Here is a 13,377-nt window from a genome sequence, read left to right on the forward strand (position 1 = left end):
GAACAAGGAACTGTGTAGATGAGACCAGGAACAAGGAACTGTGTAGAAGACCAGGAACAAGGAACTGTGTAGAAGACCAGGAACAAGGAACTGTGTAGATCAGACCAGGAACAAGGAACTGTGTAGAAGACCAGGAACAAGGAACTGTGTAGATGAGACCAGGAACAAGGAACTGTGTAGAAGACCAGGAACAAGGAACTGTGTAGATGAGACCAGGAACAAGGAACTGTGTAGATCAGACCAGGAACAAGGAACTGTGTAGATCAGACCAGGAACAAGGAACTGTGTAGATGAGACCAGGAACAAGGAACTGTGTAGATCAGACCAGGAACAAGGAACTGTGTAGAAGACCAGGAACAAGGAACTGTATAGAAGACCAGGAACAAGGAACTGTGTAGATGAGACCAGGAACAATACTATACTAACACAACTTAGTGTGTGTTGTAGATGAGACCAGGAACAATACTATACGAACACAACTTAGTGTGTGTTGTAGATCAGACCAGGAACAAGGAACTGTGTAGAAGACCAGGAACAAGGAACTGTGTAGATGAGACCAGGAACAATACTATACGAACACAACTTAGTGTGTGTTGTAGATCAGACCAGGAACAATACTATACTAACACAACTTAGTGTGTGTTGTAGATCAGACCAGGAACAATACTATACTAACACAACTTAGTGTGTGTTGTAGATCAGACCAGGAACAATACTATACTAACACAACTTAGTGTGTGTTGTAGATCAGACCAGGAACAATACTATACTAACACAACTTAGTGTGTGTTGTAGATCAGACCAGGAACAATACTATACTAACACAACTTAGTGTGTGTTGTAGATCAGACCAGGAACAATACTATACTAACACAACTTAGTGTGTGTTGTAGATGAGACCAGGAACAATACTATACTAACACAACTTAGTGTGTGTTGTAGATCAGACCAGGAACAATACTATACTAACACAACTTAGTGTGTGTTGTAGATCAGACCAGGAACAATACTATACTAACACAACTTAGTGTGTGTTGTAGATCAGACCAGGAACAATACTATACTAACACAACTTAGTTGTTAGTAGACAGAGACCAGGAACAAACAACAAGCAATACAGAAACCCAACCTCAAACCCCAAACAACAAGATGAGACCAGGAACACCCCAAACACTAGCAATACAGAACAGCCTCAAACCCCAAACAACAAGCAGATACAGAAACCAGCCTCAAACCCCATACAACACAACTTAGAAACCCAGCCTAGATCAGACAACAAGAAAACAAAACCCAGCCTAAACCCCAACACAAGCAATAGTGAAACCCAGATAAAACCCCAGGAACAATACTAAACCCAGCCTCAAACCCCAAACAACAAGTGTACAGAAACCCAGTAAACCCCAAACAACAAGATACAGAAACCCAGGCTCAACCCCAAACATACTAACAAACTAGAAACCCAGCCTCAAACCCCAAACAACAAGTGTGTTGTAGATCAGACCCCAAACAACAAGCAATACAGAACAGAAGCACGGTGGCATGGACAAACTCTTTAGAAAGGCAGGAACCAGGAACAATACTATACTAACCAGGCTCTGAGGGGTGGCCAGTCCTCTTCTGGCTGATGAACACACACATAGGAGAGAGGGGTTTCTATCTGTAAATATTAGATTAGTGCATTTTTGTATTTGAAGTTATAAATGATGGAGATAGTGGACATCCTTGACAGGTTCCCCAGAGTAAGAGTAATATAGAGACAGAGACAGAGAGTCCTACAATCAACTGATTGTAAATAATGACTGTAGTCAGAACATTTTCCATTGTGATAACACTTTTTACATCAGCAGTTGTCACAAAGTGCTCGAAACAGAGATCCGGTGGTCAGGACAGGGTTCCATAGCTGCAGTCACAACTGAGTTGTATCTTTCTTCAACAGCCAGCGACTGTCCAGCTGACAAAGTCTACAAGCCCTGCGGTCCTGCAGAACAGCCAACCTGTGATGACAAGTAGGTTTCTATTTAGAGATTGTCTAGCGCAAAAACATCCTTGCTTTCATGTTTTACGTTCACTGAGGTAGACAACGTTATGACTGTGAAATAAGACAAAGAGAAAACACCTACCTACAGTGAAAGATAGAGTTGCTGTACATAGGAAATAGGAAATAGGAAATAGGAAATAGGAGTTGTCACTGTAATGTTGTGTTCTACAGTCCAGACGAGTCTAGGATGAACTTCAGCACAGAAGGCTGTTTCTGTCCTGATGGGATGAAACTCTTCAACAAGGACTCAGGGATCTGTGTTGATAAGTGTGGTGAGTGTTCCCAGTTACTGCCATTGGTCCATTTCATGTTGACGACACAGAGAAGATGGTTAGGACATAACCTTTCCAAGGATGTTGGAGGTCTATGACTGTTCTACTAAATGGTGGTGTTTGTGTTTTTCAAGGATGTATTGACCCTGAAGGAGTTCCGCGAGAGGTAAGTTAGGCCTTTTGGTTTTGATTCATCGTTATTTTATTTGACTAATTAATATAGACTGTTATCTCGTCCACTGGCTCTGTCATGGATGATGCCAGAGGTTTATATGAGAACCTACTTACAGCGTCCACACAGTATTATCCACATTGTCTGAATGCCAAATGGCCCCCTTATGCCCTATATTTAGCCCCCTGTGTCCTATTTAGTGCACTACATTTGACAAAACCCATTGATAGAACCACACTCCCTTCTTGTTGTATCTCATCACAGTTCAACGAGAGGTTTGAGTACAAGTGCCAGGATTGCGTTTGTTTGGAATCCACCAAGACTGTGAACTGTAAACCCAAGGTCTGCTCCAAACCACCAGTAGAGATCTGCACTGGACCAGGCTTTGTATATGTCAACCAAACCGATCCAACCGATCCATGCTGCTCCAACCTCGCCTGCCGTAAGGATCTCACAACACCTTTGTTACCTTACATATTATACTCAGTTCTATTTCAACAGTATTGTGCCGAGCTGAACCGTACTCTGCTGGCTTGGATATGTTCTTTTCACATGGTCCTTTCCAGCACGGGTCCAGGATCTATGGTTGATGTGTAACCAGGCCAGTGCCGTACAGCTGGGCTCAGCTCAGTCGTGTTGAAAACACACACACATAGTGAAGACATGAATCAGCTCATATTATTATGTTCATACTCTGCTATTGTTTTCCCCTCCTAGGTTGTGACAGCAGCACTTGCCCACCTACCAACATGAACTGTCCTATTGGGTTCGTGCCAGTGGTTTCAGTTCCTGAGGGGAAATGCTGTCCAGAGCACACATGTGGTATGGTCTCTTTACCTAGATCTATACTATCTAGACTATCTACACTATCTACATATGGTATGGTCTCTTTACCTAGATCTATACTATCTAGACTATCTAGACTATCTACATGTGGTATGGTCTCTTTACCTAGATCTATACTATCTAGACTATCTACATGTGGTATGGTCTCTTTACCTATATCTAGACTATCTAGACTATCTACATATGGTATGGTCTCTTTAACTATATCTAGACTATCTAGACTATCTACATATGGTATGGTCTCTTTACCTTGATCTATACTATCTACACTATCTACATATGGTATGGTCTCTTTACCTTGATCTATACTATCTAGACTATCTACATGTGGTATGGTCTCTTTAACTATATCTAGACTATCTACATGTAGTATGGTCTCTTTAACTATATCTAGACTATCTAGTATTCCTGTGTTTGTATTGCTGAGACAATACCAGTTCTTTTAGACAGTCCCATGGATTGGTTGTCTGTGTCTCTCTCTCAATTGGTTGTTTGTGTCTCTCTCTCAATTGGTTGTTTGTGTCTCTCTCTCAATTGGTTGTTTGTGTCTCTCTCTCAATTGGTTGTTTGTGTCTCTTGTCTCTTTCAGAGCCTAAAAGAGTTTGTCTTCACAAAGGCATTGAATACCTGGTAATGACAAAATATTCTGCTCTCTCATCTGAAATGTTCATTACATAAACAAACACTGCTGGTTTTTACTTGTTTTAATATATATATATATGGTAATATAATGCAGTATGTGTAACAGTAGCAGTCTCAATGGGGACGCTACATGGGTTCATGTCAAATAGTGTCGGAGAGAGTGGGTATCCTGGTTCCCAGAACTGTGTTAAATGTTCAGACAGTGGGTATCCTGGTTCTCCCTCAATTGGTTGTTTGTGTCTCTTGTCTCTTTCAGAGCAAAAGTTTGTCTTCACAAAGGCATTGAATACCTGGTAATGACAAAATATTCTGCCTGTGTTAGACATAAACAAACACTGGGTTTTTATCCTGGTTTCCTGTGTCAAATAGAGACAGTGGGTATCCTGGTTCCCCAGTGTTAGAGACAGTGGGTATCCTGGTTCCCCTGTGTTAGAGACAGTGGGTATCCTGGTTCCCCTGTGTTAGAGACAGTGGGTATCCTGGTTCCCCTGTGTTAGAGACAGTGGGTATCCTGGTTCCCTGTGTTAGAGACAGTGGGTATCCTGGTTCCCCTGTGTTAGAGACAGTGGGTATCCTGGTTCCCCTGTGTTAGAGACAGTGGGTATCCTGGTTCCCCTGTGTTAGAGACAGTGGGTATCCTGGTTCCCCTGTGTCAGAGACAGTGGGTATCCTGGTTCCCCAGTGTTAGAGACAGTGGGTATCCTGGTTCCCCTGAAGCAATGTGTAATGTAATGAGTTACTTGTTCTTCTAGCCCAATTCTAAAGTACCGGGATCAGAGTGCCAGGAGTGCACCTGCACCAACAAAGTGGACCCCAAGTCTGGTCATTACCAAATTGACTGTGGATTCATGCAATGTGACGAAGATTGTGAAAAGGTAACAACTGGTACAGCTGAGTGTCTGCTCACATTTCAAATATTTACCAAAAGTTGAAATACCATTGAGTAGCTTAAATATATTCAGTCAATGAGTTTTTATACTTTAATCGGCTGGTTTCCTAGACCCAGATTAAGGAAGTAAGTAAACCTTGTCTGATTCAGAACTGCCGACAGATTAAGCCCAGTCCTTGCTTTTAAAAATCATTCTCAATTGGTGGTGAGGCATCTGTTCTTGAGTTCTTCTATTCTGTAGAGTCTCCTGGGAAGGCAATCGGTTGTATTCACACTTTAATAATGTGTATTATCATCATCATCATCATTCTTTTTAGGTGTTGCAGCAAGTCACTCATGTGTTCCTCTTCTCCCGCAGGGATCTGAGTACCAGGAGCCAGACTACTCCTCAGATGACTGCTGTGGTAAATGTGTTCAGACACACTGTGTCCTCCAGATCAATGGGACCATGCAGTTGTTGAAGGTAGGTACCGTTTCTGTCAGTTTAACTGTCACAGATTAACTAAGAAGTAGTAAGTAAGTCTCTGATAAATGTCTACATTGATTGTGCGGCTGTGTGTGTTTGTGTGGAACAAGCTTCCCCATAATATGAGGACAGAGGAGTGCCTGCCCATCTCCCTAAAACCACTGACACCCTACCTCTTTAAAGAGTGTGTTAAATAAGTCCCAGTCCGCCCCACCCACTACGAGTGGTGTATGTTGTTGTCTCACTTAGCGATCTTAAGACAAATGCTCCAATGTAAAAAACATTTTGGATAAGAGCGTCTGCTAAATGACAAACATTTAATGTCATGTGTGTGTGTGTGTGTGTGTGTGTGTGTGTGTGTGTGTGTGTGTGTGTGTGTGTGTGTGTGTGTGTGTGTGTGTGTGTGTGTGTGTGTGTGTGTGTGTGTGTGTGTGTGTGTGTGTGTGTGTGTGTGTGTGTGTGTGTGTGTGTGTGTGTGTGTGTGTGTGTGTGTGTGTGTGTGTGTGTGTGTGTGTGTGTGTGTGTGTGTGTGTGTGTGTGTGTGTGTGTGTGTGTGTGTCCAGCATGGAGATACATGGTCTGCTCCTGGTGACAAGTGCCAGCAGTACAGCTGTGTGAAAAACGGTGATAGTTATCTGACCCAGAGCTCCAACATCCATTGCCCACCCTTCCAGCAGGCCAACTGCCAGCCTGTGAGTACAGTACACAACATAACAAGAACAGAAAGGCCAGCCTGTGAGTACAGTACTCAACATAACAATAACAGATAGGCCAGCCTGAGTACAGGACTCAACATAACAATAACAGAAAGGCCAGCCTGTGAGTATAGTACTCAACATAACAAGAACAGAAAGGCCAGCCTGTGAGTATAGTACTCAACATAACAAGAACAGAAAGGCCAGCCTGTGAGTACAGTAGACAACATAACAAGAACAGAAAGGCCAGCCTGTGAGTACAGTAGACAACATAACGAGAACAGAAAGGCCTGCTGACTGCATATGCTCTCGATTACCAACCTTATTGACAATGTTTCGATCCACAATCATTTTCATCAGATCCACAGTACAGTAACACAATATACCAGTTTTCATTTGACATAAAAATTACTTCTCTTGTCCTAATATGAAATGTTGAAACTTTTTTCTCCACAGGGTTCAATTCAGACCGCTGCAAACGGCTGCTGTAGAATTTGTAAGTATGAAAGTGAAATATTCAAAGCTGTTAACAATTTCATATCAGGATTGGAATATGATCAGATTAATGCATCATAAAACCACTGATATTCCTAATTGATAATGATTGACAAGGAGAGCCACCTTGTAGTCAGTGAACTCAAACAGGTGCAGCTCTTTTTCATGGCCTTTCCAGACAGATCATGTATAACGATGTGTCTCCCTCCAATACCAGGTGTGGAGAAGGACAAGGCCTGTAAGGTAGGATCCATGAAGAGTTTCATCAACCACAAGAGCTGCCAGTCTGTTGAGGAGGTGGAGATGCCGTACTGTGAGGGATCCTGCAACACCTTCACCAAGTGAGTGTGGAAACAATGCTAATATCACAACCCAGTGGAGCCTCATCACAGCCATAACACCATGGGGAGGGTTCCAGTATCCAGTTTAAAAAGCCTAGTGATGGACTCAACATCATTTTAAATGAATCTCCATTGAACATGCTTCTTAGTCCAGGACTAGGTTTAATCTGTGTCTGGGACACACACACCCCCCCTAAATGTATTTGTGTTTTGTGAAACATGTCATTTGTTGAGGTGTCTTTGTCTCTTGGGGAGTAGATGATCTCTTAATCTCTGGAAACACCTCTCTTCCACTCCCGTCCTCCAGGTACTCTGCCATGGCTGCGTCTCTGGATCACTCCTGTGCCTGTTGCCAGGAGTCCCGGTCCAGTAACCGCACGGTGGACCTACGTTGTCTGAATGGAGATGTGGTGCCCTACACCTACCTACACGTGGAGGAGTGTAGCTGCAGACACAGCGACTGCAACAGAGCCATTAGGGTGCCTGCCCGCAGGACACGCAGCAACACACTGGTGTAAATGGCATCTGTACTAATACAGATGGGAATGGTCCAGCACCAATCCACTCGCTGCTTACTAAGGAACACCCTGCTACCCTGCTTCACATGGCTGTTATTTATCTGATCGCTTTGATTTATATGTCAAATGTAGATTAAATCATATTTAAAATGTAGAAACTTATGCTTACTTATCTTATTAAAATGCAACCTTCAAATAGTTATGTCCGTTGTTTGTTTTCTTGTAGAAGTGCATGCACTTTGTTTTAGAAAGCTTTGGTTTATTCAGCTGTGAAACCTCTTTAGCCTTCTTCACACTGCCAGTTTGAAGTGATTCCTCCCCCCTAAAACATGTTGCACATCAGATGAGAATCTGTAGATTTTCCAACTGTTTGAACAGACAAAAAGAACATGGAAGCAGATATTTCCAGCCACATTTCAAACCACCTTCGTAGGTCATGTGTCTGAAAGTACAACTCTTGCTCAATTTGACCTCATGTGGTTTTTAGACTGTTATTTGGCATTTTGCTTGCTAGCTTATTTGATGACAGTTTAACAAGAACGTTTGATAGCTAACTAGCTTGTTAATTGTTAATGAGTGAATATGCTAGAAAGCTAAACAGCTACCTAGCTAGCTAGTTGACTGCTGTGGCTAGCTAAACAGCTACCTAGCTAGCTAGTTGACTGCTGTGGCTAGCAAAACCCGACTTGTTTTGAAAGTTGGATATTCTTGTCCTTCGAGGCTTTAAAAGTGTTCTTACACTATGATTCTGGACATTCAAAACAACTAGGAAACGTCCATGGCAGGCATTATTGTCACCTTGCTACTTAACTTCTGAGTGATAGGAAGCATGAGCGCCACCACCAATCAGCCTGCACCACTGCACACACATTACTAAGACAACTAGCGTAGCCATGTCAACAAATGACTGCTGTCTGAATACACACATTACTAAGACAACTAGCGTAGCCATGTCAACAAATGACTGCTGTCTGAATACACACATTACTAAGACAACTAGCGTAGCCATGTCAACAAATGAATGCTGTCTGAATACACACATTACTAAGACAACTAGCGTAGCCATGTCAACAAATGACTGCTGTCTGAATACACACATTACTAAGACAACTAGCGTAGCCATGTCAACAAATGACTGCTGTCTGAATACACACATTACTAAGACAACTAGCGTAGCCATGTCAACAAATGAATGCTGTCTGAATACACACATTACTAAGACAACTAGCGTAGCCATGTCAACAAATGACTGCTGTCTGAATACACACATTACTAAGACAACTAGCGTAGCCGTGTCAACAAATGACTGCTGTCTGAATACACACATTACTAAGACAACTAGCGTAGCCATGTCAACAAATGACTGCTGTCTGAATACACACAGAAAGGTGATTTGGTCACTTGTAACTGTTTGGACAGTCAGTATTCCAAAACAGATTTGAAAAACAAATCTGATCTGAGCATTAAGGCCTGCAGTGTAAACAAGGCTTTATCTGTTTTGTGGATGACAGTTAGTCATCCCTGACATTATAATACAGAAATATATATTTGTTATTTTGTGTTTTATCATACAGTACTAAAGGAGTACTATATTTACACGAGGTTAGGATTAACCCTGCAAACAAAAATTAACATCACGATATCAAATCAAATCAAATGTTATTGGTCACATACACATGGTTAGCAGATGGTAGCCTAGTGGTTAGAGCGTTGGGCTAGTAACCGGAAGGTTGTAAGTTCAAATCCCCGAGCTGACAAGGTACAAATCTGTTGTTCTGCCCCTGAACAGGCAGTGTCGTCATTGAAAATAAGAATTTGTTCTTTAACTGACTTGCCTAGTTAAATAAAGGTCAAATGAAATTTTTACAAAATAAAATGTTAATGCGAGTGTAGCGAAATGCTTGTGCCTCTAGATCCAACAATGCAGTAATAACCAACGAGTAATCTAACCTAACAATTCCACAACTACTACCTTATACACCCAAATCTAAAGGGGTGAATGAGAATATGTACATATATGTACATATAAGTATATGGATGAGCGATGGCTAAGCAGCATAGGCAAGGTGCAATAGACGGTATTATATACATGTGATATGACGGTATAGTATACAGTATATACATGTGATATGACGGTATAGTATACAGTATATACATGTGATATGACGGTATAGTATACAGTATATCCCCTGGTATAGTATACAGTATATACATGTGATATGACGGTATAGTATACCAGTACACCCCCTGGACAGGACACTAGTCTATCTCCTGTTTCTGTAGTGTGAGGCAGCGTGATGTACAGTACACCCCCTAGACAGGACACTAGTCGATCTCCTGTTTCTGCAGTGTGAGTCAGCTTGATGTACAGTACACCCCTCGACAGGACACTAGTCTATCTCCTGTTTCTCTAGTGTGAGTCAGCTTGATGTACCAGTACACCCCTAGACAGGACACTAATCTATCTCCTGTTTCTGTAGTGTGAGGCAGCGTGATGTACCAGTACACCCCCTGGACAGGACACTAATCTATCTCCTGTTTCTGTAGTGTGAGTCAGCTTGATGTACATTACACCCCCTGGACAGGACACTAGTCGATCTCCTGTTCTTCAGTGTGAGTCAGCTTGATGTACAGTACACCCCCAGACAGGACACTAGTCTATCTCCTGTTTCTGTAGTGTGAGTCAGCTTGATGTACAGTACACCCCTAGACAGGACACTAGTCTATCTCCTGTTTCTGCAGTGTGAGTCAGCTTGATGTACAGTACACCCCCTGGACAGGACACTAGTCTATCTCCTGTTTCTGTAGTGTGAGGCAGCGTGATGTACCAGTACATCCCCTAGACAGGACGCTAGTCTATCTCCTGTTTCTGTAGTGTGAGTCAGCTTGATGTACAGTACACCCCCTGGACAGGACACTAGTCTATCTCCTGTTTCTGTAGTGTGAGGCAGCGTGATGTACCAGTACATCCCCTAGACAGGACACTAGTCTATTTCCTGTTTCTGTAATGTTCCACTTTAGGGCTTACAGAATGTGGTTGTTTTTAAATTAATTTGCATAAGACTGGAATTGGATTGAAGGGGGAGAACTCAATGGCAGTTACATTTTTTGGAATTGACCCAAAACCTTGTTCCCACCTGGAAAGAGCTGTCCGGTAGACAAAATTAAATGGACTCCAACCCTGTTTGTGTGTCTCCCGGATGCTAGGCACTCTGCATAGAAAAACACCTTGATGTCAGGTGATGTCTCCCGGATGCTAGGCACTCTGCATAGACAAACACCTTGATGTCAGGTGATGTCTACCGGATGCTAGGCACTCTGCATAGAGAAACACCTTGATGTCTACCGGATGCTAGGCACTCTGCATAGAAAAACACCTTGATGTCTACCGGATGCTAGGCACTCTGCATAGAGAAACACCTTGATGTCTACCGGATGCTAGGCACTCTGCATAGAGAAACACCTTGATGTCAGGTGATGTCTACCGGATGCTAGGCACTCTGCATAGAAAAACACCTTGATGTCTACCGGATGCTAGGCACTCTGCATAGAGAAACACCTTGATGTCAGGTGATGTCTACCGGTAACAGGAAGGTGGAGATGGGCAGTTTGGTTGTCATGACACTGAGTGTGACAAGCAGAAACCCTTCAATGGTGTTGAATTAACAATCTTTTGAAATGGCAACTATGTTATGTACATTAAAGGGCCGATCTGGGTTTCAAAACAATAACAAATAGTTTTTTTGTTTTCGTTTGTTTTTGTTAAAAAAATAAAAATAATGCCACTTTAACTGCATGAAATATTTAACTAGGCAAGTGAGTTAAGAACAAATTCTTATTTACAATGATGCCGGGGAACAGTGGGTTAACTGCCTTGTTCAGGGGCAGAACAACAGATTTTGATCTCGTCAGCTCGGGGATTCAATCCTGCAACCTTTCAGTTACTGGCCCAAAACTCCAATCACTAGGCTACCTGCCACCCCATTTATCTTAACACGGAACCCAAACCGGCTGCTCGCGTGCGCCATTGTGCATAAATGTATTTTGTCCCACTACACCAATCGCAATCACGACACGCAGGTTAAAATATCGAAACAAACTCTGAACCAATGACATTAATTTGGGGACAGGTCGAAAATCCTTAAACATGTATGGCAATTTAGCTAGTTAGCTTGCACTTGCTAGCTAATTTGTCCTATTTAGCTAGCTTGCTGTTGCTAGCTAATTTGTCCTGGGATATAAACATTGAGTTGTTATTTGACCTGAAATGCACAAGGTCCTCTACTCCGACAATTAATCCACACATAAAACGGCCAACTGAATCGTTTCTACTCATCTCTACTTCCTCCAGGCTTTTTCATCGTTGAACTTATATAGTGATTTGCATCTACACTTTCATAGTATTACCACGATGACCGGAAAAACATTTTGTCTTTCAATCACCCACGTGGGTATAACCAATGAGGAGATGGCACGTGGGTGCTACCTGCTTCGATAAACCATTGAGGAGATGGGAGAGGCAGGACTTGAAGCCCGATCTGCGTCAGAAATAGAACTGACTTCTATTTTAGCCCTTGGCAACGCAGACGCTCGTTGGCGTGCACGAGCAGTGTGGGTGCAATAATTTAATAACATGGATTTCTAAATTTATTTTGTGACGCTCGTACACGTGATGTGTCCGGTCTGGTCAGCATGTTAAGGGTAACCAAGGGTCTCTCTAATGATCTTATAGGCTACCTTCATCTCTACATTATTATAGACATGTGTAACGGATGTGAAACGGCTAGCTTAGTTAGCGGTGCGCGCTAAATAGCGTTTCAATCGGTGACATCACTTGCTCTGAGACCTTGAAGTAGTAGTTCCCCTTGCTCTGCATGGGCCTTGGCTTTTGTTGAGCGATGGGTAACGATGCTTCGTGGGTGTCTGTTGTTGATGTGTGCAGAGGGTCCCTGGTTTGCGCCCGGGTATGGGCGAGGGGACGGTCTAAAGTTATACTGTTACATATGCATTTGTCTAGCTTTTCAATGCAAACATATTAAACTTAATTAAAAAGCATTAAGGCATTTTCTTTCTCGTTTTATTATTTGTTGTGTGTTGCAGTGATGTGTGACTTGTGTTGGAAATCTTGGATTAAAGAACTAATTAGAACTAATTAGATTATAGCCTTTATACAGAGTGGCTGCTAAGGGTCCTGATGCTTCTGTGCACGAGCATGTACTTTACAAACAGTCTCTGCACTACTCCTTCAACTGTTCAGAGAACGTGTTACTCTAAAGAATGGGGCTTGTTTACTAGATCAACGCTGAATCAATGTCTACAAGATCACATAGTGATAATATTGTACATAACAGAACCCAATGTAATGCCATAGTTTAACGTTACTGTAAGAAAAAGAAAAAAAACACCACACCATTTCATAAAAGATGTTAGGATGATTGTGCAAATGGTTACATTTTTCTCTCATCTGGGGAAACTAAACAGCGCTCACCACTAGGTAAAATATATGCAGATGACGTGTCACCAGTACAAATGTTATAATTATCATTCATGATCGAGAGTGAGAAATGTGAGTTACAAACATAATGTAGAGGCAAAGAAAGTCACACGTGCGCAGAACGTGATTCAGATCTTCAGTTCTGCAGAAATTGGATCCCGGGGGGCGGGACGCGGCCGGCATATTATATAACTGCGTCTATTATAAGGGGCAATCCCGCAATTCAAACAGTAACAATTGTAACCCCTTTTTTGAAAATAAAAATAGGAGGGATGGGGCTAGAGAAATTAAACCACCCTCATATACAAAGCTATAGATGCAAGGACTGACCATCCATGACATCAAAATTATAATTGTAACTATGTTTTGAAGCTATACACTGTAAGTTTACAAGCAATGGAATAAGTAATATTTTTCAAGAATCTATAGGTATATCATCCATTTAAATATCCCAAAATGTATGTAGCAATCGCAGATTACTCACTGAAATCTGCAACATTGATTACCTA

At 42.1% G+C, this 13,377-nt stretch overlaps 1 protein-coding gene across 1 annotated transcript in view; it reads left to right on the top strand.

The window, feature by feature from the left end:
- The window catches only part of LOC118374319 (mucin-2-like), a 40,037-nt gene extending 32,465 nt beyond the window's left edge, over positions 1–7,572 (top strand). Inside the window, exons 33-44 of the mRNA XM_052481125.1 lie at positions 1,937–2,006; positions 2,210–2,310; positions 2,445–2,476; positions 2,747–2,924; positions 3,200–3,304; positions 3,918–3,958; positions 4,723–4,845; positions 5,218–5,322; positions 5,889–6,017; positions 6,477–6,516; positions 6,733–6,856; positions 7,164–7,572. Coding sequence (XP_052337085.1) covers positions 1,937–2,006; positions 2,210–2,310; positions 2,445–2,476; positions 2,747–2,924; positions 3,200–3,304; positions 3,918–3,958; positions 4,723–4,845; positions 5,218–5,322; positions 5,889–6,017; positions 6,477–6,516; positions 6,733–6,856; positions 7,164–7,374 — 1,259 coding nt within the window. The 3' untranslated portion in view covers positions 7,375–7,572. The remainder of the gene's footprint in view (positions 1–1,936; positions 2,007–2,209; positions 2,311–2,444; positions 2,477–2,746; positions 2,925–3,199; positions 3,305–3,917; positions 3,959–4,722; positions 4,846–5,217; positions 5,323–5,888; positions 6,018–6,476; positions 6,517–6,732; positions 6,857–7,163) is intronic.
- Positions 7,573–13,377: the final 5,805 nt, after the last annotated feature.

This window comes from Oncorhynchus keta, chromosome 26 (assembly GCF_023373465.1).
Source record: "Oncorhynchus keta strain PuntledgeMale-10-30-2019 chromosome 26, Oket_V2, whole genome shotgun sequence".
Classification (NCBI taxonomy): domain Eukaryota; kingdom Metazoa; phylum Chordata; class Actinopteri; order Salmoniformes; family Salmonidae; genus Oncorhynchus; species Oncorhynchus keta.